The sequence below is a fragment of the Tasmannia lanceolata genome, unplaced genomic scaffold (genome assembly GCF_043159265.1).
Source record: "Tasmannia lanceolata isolate RefF3 unplaced genomic scaffold, GAP_Taslan_0.1 ptg000015l, whole genome shotgun sequence".
Taxonomy (NCBI): domain Eukaryota; kingdom Viridiplantae; phylum Streptophyta; class Magnoliopsida; order Canellales; family Winteraceae; genus Tasmannia; species Tasmannia lanceolata.
The window spans coordinates 12,764,160-12,777,125 of record NW_027518692.1 but is presented as its reverse complement, the minus strand read 5'-3'; the positions used below and the strand labels follow the sequence as shown (position 1 = coordinate 12,777,125).

Below are 12,966 nucleotides of genomic sequence, written 5' to 3'. Positions count from 1 at the left end.
AACATAAAAAAAAATCAAAATTTTGATGAAAGATCTATATTCATAGCAACAAAGAATCAAGTAAACTAATGGAATTCACTCAGTCCTCCAGGCATACAATAACAAAGAAAATCCTCCACTACCCGCAAAAGAACTACACGAAGAAGTAGAAGAGCAACTGCTCTCTTCCGACCACTGCAAAACACTCATATTCCCTGGTGACGATGCTGTGGACGACGACGACGAGAAGCTCTTCCTCATCAACTTCTTCTCGGGTCCCACCATCTCCGGCAAGACCCCACCATCCCCTACCTGAAAAACAAAAACTCCATGCCCAGCATCACCACTAGACCCAAATACCCAATTGAAAACATCCCAATAAAAATCCACATCCAATCCACCCACCAAAATCCTTTGATTCCCTCTAAATTTCCACGCCAATCTCTTCACAACCAAACACACTTCCCCATCCACCTTAACTGTAAGTGTTCCACCTGCGCACTCTATAGAAATCTCATGGCTCGAGCCCAAAAACCGAGCCCTGACCGCATAATTCCGTTGGCCAAAAATGTGTTCCCGGCACGAAAGGAAGGTGGGCTCTACCTGTTGAAATATAAATGATTAAATAACATTAACTTTAACAGCTTAAGCTTATGAAGTAATTGGTTGTTTCACATGGTATCAGAGCCATTGCCTCATGCGAGGTCCCAAAAAAAAGCTTATGAAGTAATTGGTTGTTTCACATGGTATTAGAGCCATTGCCTCATGCGAGGTCCCAAAGAAGGGTCATAGAAGTGTTAAAGTATAAATAATTACAAAACACTAAGGCTCTGTTCGTTTCAAATTGTGACAACCAATGGTGAGGGCCCCAACTGATTATTGGCCCAAAATTATGAACATGGCCTAAGTCTGAACAGCTTAGGCTCTCCTTGTTTAAGATTATGACAACAGCGAACAGGGCCTAAGTCTTAACAGCTTAGGCTCTGCTTGTTTAAGATTACAACAACGATTGAGAGTGTCGAACTAATTATTGGACTCAAACATTAAGTTTAAATTTGAGTCTAATCAGTTCAGCACTCACAATTGATTGTTTGTTCATTTGAGATTATGCCAACAGATTGCGTGAGTCCAAAACCAATTATTAGACTCCAAATTAAACGTAAATTAGAGTACAATAACTGGTTTTGGACTCACAATCGGTTGTCATAATCTTAAATGAAGAGGGCCAAACAGGCCCTTGAAATAAATTAGTTCTTTCACAGTACCTGTGGCGAAGAAACAGCACCGGAACGACGTAATGCATCTTCTTGGAGATCACCGAGAAGGAATAAGATGTGGGTTTTGTCCGCGATTGCTAGATAGAAGCCAGAGACTGGCTCTGCCGATTGAGGGGAAAATCTAGCCCGAGTGAAGTCCCAGTAGAGCTTGGGCGTGTGGTTATGTGTAAGAGAGAGGGATTTAGAGCCGGGTTTGTTTCGGAATAATGAGAACGTAGAGTGGGAGATGGAAAGAGAGAGAGAAAAGGAGTCAATGTTGATGGTTAGGGAGTGTGTTGAGAGGGTTTTGGACCAGGTTAGTGTGAGGAAAGTTGGAGTCTTGAAAATTTGGGTCTGATAGATGCAAGTCACAAGCTTTTGTTGCATTTTGTTGCTGTTGCTGTTGTTGTTTTTGGAGGTGAGATTGTTTGGGTTACTAAAGCAGGAAGGGAGGGAATCTAGTAACATGGTCTTCTCTTCTGTTCTCTAATTTGTTTTCTTGAGTAAAATCTAGTGTTTTAGGGTTTTGGGTATCGAGGATTTCTTGTTAAAATTGGATCTTGGGAAGTGGGTGTTCTTCTGTTTCTCTCTCCCTTTGGGTTAGGGATTTTGAATGTTGGATTTGGAGTTTCTAGACTGGTGAGAGTGAGATCAAGAAATGTTGGGTGTTTGCTCTATTTTCTCCCCTTTGGGTTAGGGATTTTGAATGTTGGATTTGGAGTTTCTAGACTGGTGAGAGTGAGATCAAGAAATGTTGGGTGTTTGCTCTATTTTCTCCCCTTGGATGGTTTTCAAAAGCGGTTTTGGGAGGTTTGTCTTTTGTAGAATGTGCTTTGGATCCTAAATAACTGAATCATCAACATCAGCAACATCATCATAAAAGGCTTCATGTGGGATTTGGTTGGCTTGATTTGCGCCATTGACAAAGAGAATTTGGTTTCTCTCTCCATAGAACTCTCTAATCTCTATCTAAGTGAGCTGTTTTGCACTCTTTTCTGCATCCTAAAGGAGATGGGGTATTGGAAAAAGATTATCATTTCTAGAAGGAAGAATTGCAGCAAAGCTGTATTGGATTAAATCATTGGAATATGGATGAAAATTTGAAAATACAATGGTTGAAATCTTTGGCCTTAAGATTGAGATTTTTAAGGTGGAATGATTTGGCTACCAGTGCAAGTCAACACCTACTATCCCAAAATTCTTCTTAGCAAATATTATTTTAGATACTTTCCAGGCAGAAACAGCCACTTTTGATAGCTTCCTATGGGGAAATATCTTCTTCCCTCTAAGCTTTGATTAGATCAACACTGATGACAAGTGAGCCCTTCATTATCCAGATCACCTTATTAAACAGTCAAAGCAAGTATTACCTTAGTTTTCACTAGACTATTCCAAGATGCTCTTTTATAGGGTGGATGCCTATGGACTATGGGCCTCTTTGGATACCTCCAAAAATTATGTGCACAATCTTTTATTCAAATGGTTTTGAATTCAAATATCATTGTAACGTGACGAATGAGTCGAGTCGATGGTCGATCACCGATCACCGTTAACAGCCGATCGGGTAAACCGTTGAATCTGAAAGGGATGTTATACGACTACGAATCCACGAAGAACAAGTAAAACCAATACTTTCTCGAAAGAAGAAAGAAGAAAGAAGAAAGAAGAAAAGTTTCTTTGATTTCATAAAAAATAATTTGTCAAAACATGCCACAACCCTTTGCACATTAGGTTTTTAACATGTAGTTTTCCCATTCCCACACTAAATTAAATAAAACTCCTATATGTAATTGGACCCTAACTAGACTCAACTATTGAAAATAAAAAACAAGAGTTAGCTTGAAGTGATTTTGGACTGGTTGTAAATTGTTCTAGAAATGATGTATTTAATGGCTTCCAAAGGAAGCTTAATGTCCTAAGTTTAAATTAAAACAATATCATTCGCAGAAAAGACCAATTTTAGTAGCATCCAAAAAGGCCTTGGGCGTGGGTGTTTGATATACAAATGAATGGCACTTTTTCAATAATCCCAACTGCTTATTTGCTAGGCCTTGCCATGGATGGGCCATGCACCAAAATTCTCCCCCATCGAATGGTTCTGAGTGTCATTGGGTAGCCTTCAAATTGTTATAAAATAAAAAACATTGGTCCATGTTTACGGGGAAAGACTCCACAAATTGTTTTAAAGTAAAAAACATCTGTCTATATATTTATGGAGAGAGACTCCACAAATGAATAGTCTATATTTATCGAGAAAAAATCCATAAATAATCAAAGGAATGGGAGAGGACATTTTGTTACGCTATCTATCGACGGCAAGACCTACGGGACAGATGGTCTGGATTATTGAATAAATGGTCCTCAGTCACCAACTCATACTTGTAACCTTACTTAAATATTAATCATTTTACTTAGAAATTATTCCGTCCTTAGATACAAACTTGGGGTCGGTCTTTATAGTTTTGTACTATCGAACCTTAAAATTGCCTCATCCGAATATATTACTCCATTTGAATTTTGCCATCTTTTAGTTGATATGGGCACTCCTCTATTTGAATCTTATTGTTGGAATCAGGGTTGTATATGTCTCTCTGTCAATTTCAGCCATAGATTTTGATACAAATCCACTAAAATCGAGGAAGTTTATGTAAATACGTGTATGTTGGAGTTCCACGCAAAAGCAAATAGTCCCACATCGGTAAAGTGAAGTGGATGGGGATGGGTTATAAGGGAATGGACACCCTCCCTCTAAGTCTCTAATAGCTAGTTTTTAGGGGTGAGTTTTACCCGGTTAAATTCCCTACAAATGGCATCAGAGCTGGAGTGTGGTAACTCCTGGGAAGGTCTCAGTAACCCCGGTGTGCCTCCGAGGACTGTGGAATTCCCTCGGAGAAGATCTCAATGGTTAGTTGGAAACGGAGTGGACACGTAGAGTGTGCCTCCGTGCACGGGAGAAGATCTTGATGGTTAGTTGGAAACAGAGTGGTAGCACGGTCTCTTTTGCAGTTGGTGCAGAGACGAGTTTTCAGGTTGCAAACAATGGTGAGAAGGGCAAAGACGGGTTTCCAGGTTGCAGACGATGGTGAGAATGTGAAAGTACATGCGTTGGGGAGGATGGATCAAGATCCCTCTCTAAGGTTGATTAGGTGAGTCAACGGGTTGGCAGCTACACATGTGTATTGGTCGTGTTGAAGGTCGATGGTGGTTTGAGAAGGTGAAAGTACCTGCGTTGGGGAGTATGGATCAAGATCCCTCTCTAAGGTTGATTAGGTGAGTCAACGGGTTGGCAGCTACACATGTGTATTGGTCGTGTTGAAGGCCGATAGTGGTTTGAGAAGGTGAAAGTACCTGCGTTGGGGAGGATGGATCAAGATCCCTCTCCAAGGTTGACTAGGTCAGTTAACGGGTTGGTAGCTACACACGTGCATTGGTCGTGTTGAAGGCCAATGGTGGTTTGCGGCGATAGCGAACCGGTGGCGACATCAACAAAAAATCTTCAGGTGACTGGGAAATGAGCCAAGGTGGAGATTGTTGGGAAAGTTGCCTTATTTCAAACCCACACATATTGCTTGGGTGGGAAGGCAAGTAATTGGTTAGGAAATAAAAGCTTTTAGGTCTTCTTTAAAACCTATGGGATAGCAAGTTTCTCGTGTGGAAAAGGCAAGAGGAGATTGGGGGTGTGTCAGCTACCCTAAGGAGAGTGAGAAAAAGAGAGAGAAAGGGAGAAGAGGTTTTTTTTCTCGGGTTTTTCTCTTGCGTTCTTTTTTCGGATTTATCTCTCGGGATATCTCTTGTGTATGGTATTGGGTTTGAGAAGCAAGGAAAGGGTTGCGGGTTTTGGGTTTCGGTTTAAATCTATTGTAATCCTTGTATATTGTTTTTCTCATAGTGGCAGATTGTGTTTCTCGCCCGTGGAGTAGGCTTTGCTGAACCACGTAAAATCTTGGTGTTCATCTTGTGGCTTAATTTATTACTTTTACTTTCTCCGTTAATTTGTGCATGATCGGATCAATTGCCCGGCGGTTTTTCTCAACAAATGGTATCAGAGCTGAGGCGTGGTAACTCCCGGGAAGATCTCCATAACCCCGGTGTGCCTCCGAGGACGGTGGAATTCCCTCGGTGAAGATCTCGTGGTTCCCACGTAGCCGCCGCATGGAGGGGTGAGATGGTCCACTTTGCTTCTGCATGGTGAGGGAGATTGTTGGAGTTCCACGCAAAAGCAAATAGTCCCACATCGGTAAAGTGAAGTGGTGGGGATGGGTTATAAGGGAATAGGCACCCTCCCTCTAACCCTGGCTCTTAGGGGTGAGTTCTACTGGTTAAATTTCCTACAGTGTAAATGATAACAATTTTAGATGAAACTTAAAAAAAATGTTGGAATAAATAAAAATGCACACTTTGATACCATCATCACACACGGGGATGCTCTGAGGACCTTGGTCATACCTGGTTCAAAAAGAAGAAGAAGAAAAAGTAGTAACCATAGCTCATGATTGACATTGAAACACCATTAGAAAGCTTCCAAGTAGAACAGAAGGAGCGTCTAGAGATAGACATTTGATAGTGGGCCACTTACGAACAAACTTACTGTGGTGATCTAGAGATCTCGTAGACATTTGACAGTGGGCCACTTACCAACAAACTTACTGTGGTGATCTAGAGATCTCCTATAGGCTTTAGTTAATTGATGTCTGATTTGAGTTCAATAGGGATTATGTCATTCACTATTTTTGGCGTAAGGAGATGGAGATGAAAGAAGAGTCATATGCATTGCCTAATACTTGGGTGAAGGATTTCTGAGAAGGGTGATAGGGACAAATTTGAAGAAAACTTTAGGTTCATTGAAGAATGGATTTTAATGGTCAAGATAATTGCTTCCCAGTCGGAGGTGCTAGGGTGGAATTTTTTTACCTCCAGACATTTCAAAACTGTCTGAATATCTTTGTTTAGAAAATTGTTTTTTTTTGGGTAGGTAAGCTGGGGTTTGGTGGGGACCCCTACCAGTTTATTAGATAAAGAGAAAGATGTTACATTCAAGGGTACAAGGCACCATCCCTGACGCGGAACTCATGGGAGAGGGAGATCCAAAAACTCAGCATAGACAAAAAGCATAGCACTAAACCTAAGAGTTCAGACTGCTCAATACTCTCAAGTTACATAATCGATTAGTTTGATGGGAACATGTTGGGATCTTTGGGAGCGTCTAAGTCAAGGAATGCAGGGGTGTTTCTTCTTTGGAACTGTCTGCCATGGTTCACCTTCGGAGTCGTTTTCTAAATGTATTTGATAATCACTTTTCGAGTCTACTTGGTCCCTGGAAGGGGGATGTAATTCCCTTTCTTTTTGTTCCTCCTCTTCTTCTTTATATTCTTCTTCATCGTCTTCTTCTTCTTGAGAATTTTGGTCACCTATATTCGATTCCTTGTTTCCCATAGCATCAGTATGTGAAGATTGACCTGATGCTTCTGTGTTTGAATCTGCCTCCCAATTTTCCTCTTGTTCTTCACTTTCTTCAAGAAGAGAGTAGCTATTGTGGGTGAAGATGCTAGAAGTAAAGTTGGGGGTCTTTCAAAGAAGTTGATTGATGTGAGCCTTTTCTTATCTTGCCTTCTTCTTGATGGTTATGATCCATGTGTTCTTCCTCTTGCGGCTTTGATGAACAACACGGTGAGAACTGTTTGAAGATGGAGCTGCTGCGACCGTCGGCAACGACATGTGAAATGATGACTAATCATAAGACAAAGAGAAGAAGAAAAGGAGAAACACAGAAAAAGACTTTCGAAAAATGCGCAAGATCTGATTCTTCACCAATTGATCCGCGTTTATTCTCAAACCTTGGGGACAAGGTGATTTCAAGGCAGGTGGCATGTTATGCGCCTAGATGGGACCCACTTGTGATGGAATAAATTATTTTAGATTTTATTAATTGAAGGATTTGCTTTGTAGTCGTTTGAGATGTGTAGGAGTCTTTGAGATAAAGATAATCTTGATTAGGGCTTTTCTTTAAATAACTTGTACACAGCCTTCTTAGATGAATGAAGAAAATTGTTTCTGAAAGTGTCTTTGTGCACAAAGGAAGATTGATCATTCCCTCTAAGTGGATCAAGAGGTTGATCTTCCCCTCTAAGAAGATCAATCACGTTAGGAACCAATTCGGGTTCGTATAAATATGTGGGATACAATTTGAGACATAACTATAACAATTTTTTCCAAAACATTGCCGCTGTTTAAATTTTCTAAGATTTTCTAAGCCTTTAGGCCCACCGTTTATCTGATTTCCTTGATATTTTGTGTTTTCATTCGATATTGACAAAAAGCTTAGTTGAGTTGAATTGAGTTGTGTATTGAACTCGAGATTGACATTTTTCACAGCATTTTGCTTTATTTTACATTATTTTGTGGGTTTTCCATTCTCTAGCACCCAAATTGTAATCATATATTAGAAATTAAGCACATAATTTGGAATGCTTGATGATTGGAAAGAAGGAAGAGTAGTTGTTACTTCTTGGCTGTTGAAGAGGCAAAGTTAGAGAATTTTGATAGAGCAAAGCCCCAAAATGCAATGTCTGAAACCATTTATAATCCCACATGCATACGATACTAACAAAAAAAATTATTACTCACCACTTGACATTTCTTAAGGGATGACCTACTCTATTCCATTACTTTTCATGGAGGAGTTAGAAGGAGAATGAGGTGTTACTTTTTCTTGTGACATGGTACCAAAACACTTTTAGTGCTGACTGCCTAACTATGATTTTCTTCCCATGCAAATAGAATGCTAGTAACAATCTATGGGTAAGAGACATGCTTTTGCATTTCAGAATAAGAGACAGTCGTAGACACAAAAGTCGACAATAGGTGTTCCCTGCCCATCTCAAAAAATGCACCCTAAATTCAGCTAAGGTCATGTGCTGATTAGCTCTACCCACTAAGAAATGCATCTCTGTATTAAATGGGGTTTCCAAATTTGCGAAGTATGTACAAGCTTGTGGGACCAACAACTTTATAGGGTTGGCAGTAGGGGTGTAAATGGATATTCGGAAATTCGATTACCATCCGCATCCGAATCCGTTTAAAGCGAATATTATCCGAATCCGTTTCAAGCGGATATTATCCGAATCCGTTTATGAGATATCCGGCTCTTAGCGGATGCGAATCTGGTAAATGGTATATCCGATCCGTTTAACATCCGAATCCGAGAAGTAAATCATTTTTATTTATTATTAATAATATCATTAATATTTATTTTTAGTAATGACACACTATCTTTTGTTTCTATAAGAAAAGTGAATATTCTTTTTAGAAAAAAAATATAAAAACAAAAATAGCCCAAACCCATTCCATCAAAATAGCCCAAACTCATTCCATCATATACAAAAAAAAAGAAGAAAAAACCCAAAGACCACTACCAACACTATCATCCATCCCCATCGCCTCCCTCCCTCTCTCTCTCTCTGCCTTTGTTTTAAAAGGAAGAAGAGGATCTCATATATTTTAGGGTTTGAGAGTTAATTTTGTGAAGAGAATGTAGAGGTCTAGTTTTAAGGTTTGGAAAATTCATTCAAGTAAGTAGAAGAAAAAAGATAAAGTGCTGCAATAAAATGTTCGAATTTACCGGATAAACGGATACGGATAATATCCGAATTCGAACAATATCCGACGGATACGAATTCGGTAATAGATATTAAATATCCGTCGAATCCGAATCCAAATCCGAATTCGGATAGTGTATACTGTAATCGAATTCGGATATAGCCATATCCGCTCCGAATTCGATCCGTTTACACTCCTAGTTGGCAGAGACTTTCTTTTCTTTGGTGTAGTAAAAAATGGCCCACATGGGATGGTGTTGGAGGAGATAAGGATTGATAGAAATGTGGGACAAAGCTTAATGCCCTTAGGTATGTTGCGTGGGGGAGTGGAGATGAACCAAACAGATAATGACAAATGAATTCAGCCACTGCCCATGTGTAATCTGACAAAATGATTGGCTTAGATTGCTAGAGAGAGAGAGATATTATATAGTGTGTTTAGAAGCCCTGAGAAACACTGGTGAAACTCTGAAGTATAAGTGGGGGCAACACTGTAGATAAACCTTGCCCCTTAAATGTCCCTATTGAATGATCCTAACCCTTCAATTTATGGTCAATAAAATGGAAGCTTCACAAATTAATAAAAAAAAATCTTTATAAATCAAAGGATTATTACTGTTCAGTGCAGAAGATTTTTCAGTTTATGACCCAGTGGTTAGGCTCAGTAGATGAATAATTTGAATCACAAACCATGGACCCTACATACGTCTTTTTTCCTCTATGAACACAAGCACATATACATAAAGATAAAATCTTTCTAAATAACACACTTTGATTTTAAATAGGTCTTGGTAAATTACTAAATTCCTTAGATAGTGAGTTTGAGACAGTATGCAATTTTTTAGAAGGTTCTGATTATAATCTGTTATTATTAGGGTGATGATAAATTTGCACCCCTTATAGGATAATTCGCACCCCTTTAAACGTAATTTGACGTAGAAAAGCTTTGAAGTCCGCCACATTTCATGCTACAACGGGTGCGAATCATCCTATCCTACAAGGGGTGCGAATTTATCATTGCTCTATAATTATTTTGGAGATGATAAATGTGCCCCTTTTTAGTAGTTTTAAGAAGAAAGGACCACGGAAAATGTTCCGTTCTCAATCTGCTCCTCCTACCAAGTACCAAACCCAAAAAACCCACAAGGAACAGAAATGAGGCGTGGCTACGGTTTTTTGTCTGTCCCTAAAATAATTTCTTTTTTCTTAAAAAATATTACATATTAGCGACTGTTTATTTCTGTTGTTAATTAGTGACAATTAGGGACGGAAATAAATCCGTCCCTATTCCTTTGAATTTCCCCCGCAAAAACTTTTAGCGACACCTTTTATTTAGACGGAAATTTTTCCGTTGCTCATTACTGCGATGGATTTCTACTTAATGGTGACGGATTTTGTCCGTCGCCAATATCTATACTTCTAGTGACACTTAAATGCAGAAATCAATCGTACATCCAGTCATGTTTAGGGCTGGCAATTTCACCAGGAAAAGCGGGGATCCGCCCCGCCCCGCCCCGCTTGGGGAGGGGATTCCCCGATTTGAGTGGGGAAGGGGAAGGGGAAGGGGAAGACGATTTTAAAAATTCCCCGGTGCGGGGAAGGGGAGGAGAAGGGGATGGAGTTTGCCCCGCCCCGCATTAATGCCATTTTTTTCTTGCATTTTTTAAAGTGTTTTTTTTTTTTGGGAAAAGTACTAGAAACCCCTTGGATCAAAACATATTTACAAGATTCCCCCAAAATTTTCATAATTTCCATCAAAACAGTTTTGTCCCTGAAATAGCTTTTTATATTTTCTTTTACCCCTAATCCATTGGGCATTGTCCCTCATTATATTAGTATATTACCCTTAGAAATCCCTAAAATCTCTCCATCGAACCATCACTGTAAGTCAACATTAAATTCTTTGAAAATCTCCCTCCCCCAAATAAAGGCAACATCTCTCTGATGAGTGATGAGATTTTATATGGTGTGCGCTCGTATAGTCCATTATTTTTCAAAAAGTAATGTATGGGCTACACCATAGGATGATCCAAACCGTCCATTTGATAGGCTACAATTTAAAAGTACTTTACAGGCCACACCATAGATCATCCAAACCGTCCATTTGATGGGCCACAACATAAATAGATTTCGGCCCAAAAATCATTTCCATAGGATGATTGCAACCCTCCGATCTATAGAAGGTACCATAATATGCAATTCCTCTATAGATCAGAGGGTTGGGATTATCCTATGGAAATGATTTTTGGGCCACAACCTATTTACGTTGTGGCCCATCAAATGGACAGTTTGGATTATCCTACAATGGGCCCATCAAGTGGAAGGTTTGGATCATCCTATGCCTATGGTAGTATGGTGTGCCCATCAAATGGACGGTTTGGATCTTCCTATGGTGTGGCACGTACAGTACTTTTTGGCAAGTGGGATTGGGAATTAGGGTTCTGCTAGGGACTATTGATCAATTAAATGAATCTGAGAGCAACCACCTTTGTCCCCATGTTAATAAAATGAATAAGACAAAATCTTAGCCTATGTGGGTTGTGTGGCTACTCTCATATGCAATAGCCAAGCCGCAACATGCCTGAAGTAATTGTCCCTAGCAAATCTTTAGTTTTAAACCTAACATTTAACAAAGTAAAGTGATTGTCTCCGAAGGATGCGGGGCGGGGCGGGGAAGGGAAGGGAAGGGGAGGGGATGGGGATTAGATATTCCCCGTGGGGAGGGGGATTCCCCACCATCCCCGCAGTGGAGAGGGGAAGGGGAGGGGGAAAATTCCTCGCAGAGGGGAAGGAGTAGGGGACCCCAACATCCGGCCCCGACCCGCCCCGTTGCCAGCCCTAGTCATGATGATCAGTTGGCTACGGTATATGATCAGTGCAATCCGACCTGTGAAGATACTCCTGATGAATACTGTTCGTCGATCACCGGAGAGATCTTCCAATCTAACCAAGTCTGGATTCTCATATATCAATGAATTCTTGGGCTTAGCCTTAGTAGATTATGGACCACCTGGAGAAGAACCCTAAATCACTAGTTTGTCTTAATTTGTAGTTCCCATTAATTAAACACCTATATTTGTAAGGGATTTGCTAGGGACCATCTAAGAAGGCATTTCACGGGTGGGCTGTTGCATTGGGTTTTGTCTTATTCATTTAATTCGTCTGAGGCCGCTGCTCTCTCGTGCAACAGCAACAGCCCACCTGCCAAATGCCATCTGCGATGGTCCCTAGCAAATCGCTATTTATAAACATGTGACGTTTCCATTGGGTTTTCTGTCTCAATCTGGGTCATGATCCAAAATAATTTCAGACCTTATGATATAGATACAATGGACATGGTATAGATTCAGCTCTTGTGCCAAAATCCTGTCCATTATTGTTGGGATCCATAGTTGGGATCCGTTGGATCTAAATCGATGCAAAATAAAAAATGCCAAAAAAGAAAACAAATAACCGTTACCTTATTAAGAGAAATAAGCAAAAAGATTTTATGTAAGCAGTACATGATTTGATCTAATGAGCCTCATTAGATCTAATTTTTCAATCTTAACTACAAGATCGATCGCTTCGATATCTGATCATGATCTCCGCCGTTTCTTCAGATCCTTGCCTGTAAAAGTAAATATATTCATGAAAAGGACTACATAAGCTGATCTTAATTCTTAAAAATGTTAATTTGATAATACAACCCTTGTGTCACGGGACTAATGTCGGAGCAGCGGAAGAACCCGTGCGGCGCCTCAACATGCACGAATGCTAAGGCAAGCCTTCAATCGTGCAAGGGTCTAAAGGCCCTACACGCCAACACTCCTTGATGCTTCGGATGTGCACATAGTCTCTAAGCTGTTCAACAGGCTACTTGGCTCAGATCTTGACATGCACTTCTAGATATCCACTCTCATGATCCGCCTGCATCATGAGTACATCGAACATCAGGCCTTGGAGCCCAATGCAAAGTCCATCGAGTACGAGGAATGACGATGCCACACACCAATCCCCCAAGCATTGGGGCTTGGTCATTGAAGAAGCAAGATGTCCCATGGATTGATCCGCAAGGTGTACACCTCGTGAGGGCAACCGAAGTCGCTCCAGCACGAACTCATGGAAGACCTAGAGATTGGCTTGCCCACAAGACG

At 40.4% G+C, this 12,966-nt stretch overlaps 1 protein-coding gene across 1 annotated transcript; it reads right to left on the bottom strand.

Annotated features, from left to right (window-relative positions):
* On the bottom strand, window positions 1–2,532 carry LOC143845746 (uncharacterized). Its single transcript, XM_077354155.1, has 2 exons — window positions 1,245–2,532; window positions 1–582 (listed from the first exon to the last, which is right to left on the bottom strand). The coding sequence occupies exons 1-2, from the start codon at window positions 1,701–1,703 to the stop codon at window positions 76–78; spliced, it is 966 nt and encodes a 321-aa protein (XP_077210270.1). The 5' UTR covers window positions 1,704–2,532; the 3' UTR covers window positions 1–75.
* Between the last annotated feature and the right edge of the window lie 10,434 nt (window positions 2,533–12,966).

What these genes read in the sequence shown, in the direction of transcription:
- LOC143845746 (XM_077354155.1), bottom strand. Translation starts at nt 1,703, where the DNA reads ATGTTACTAGATTCCCTCCCTTCCTGCTTTAGTAACCCAAACAATCTC. An exon ending in GTGCTGTTTCTTCGCCACAG is followed by an intron (nt 583 to 1,244) that starts GTACTGTGAAAG and finishes ATATTTCAACAG; the next exon opens with GTAGAGCCCACCTTCCTTTC.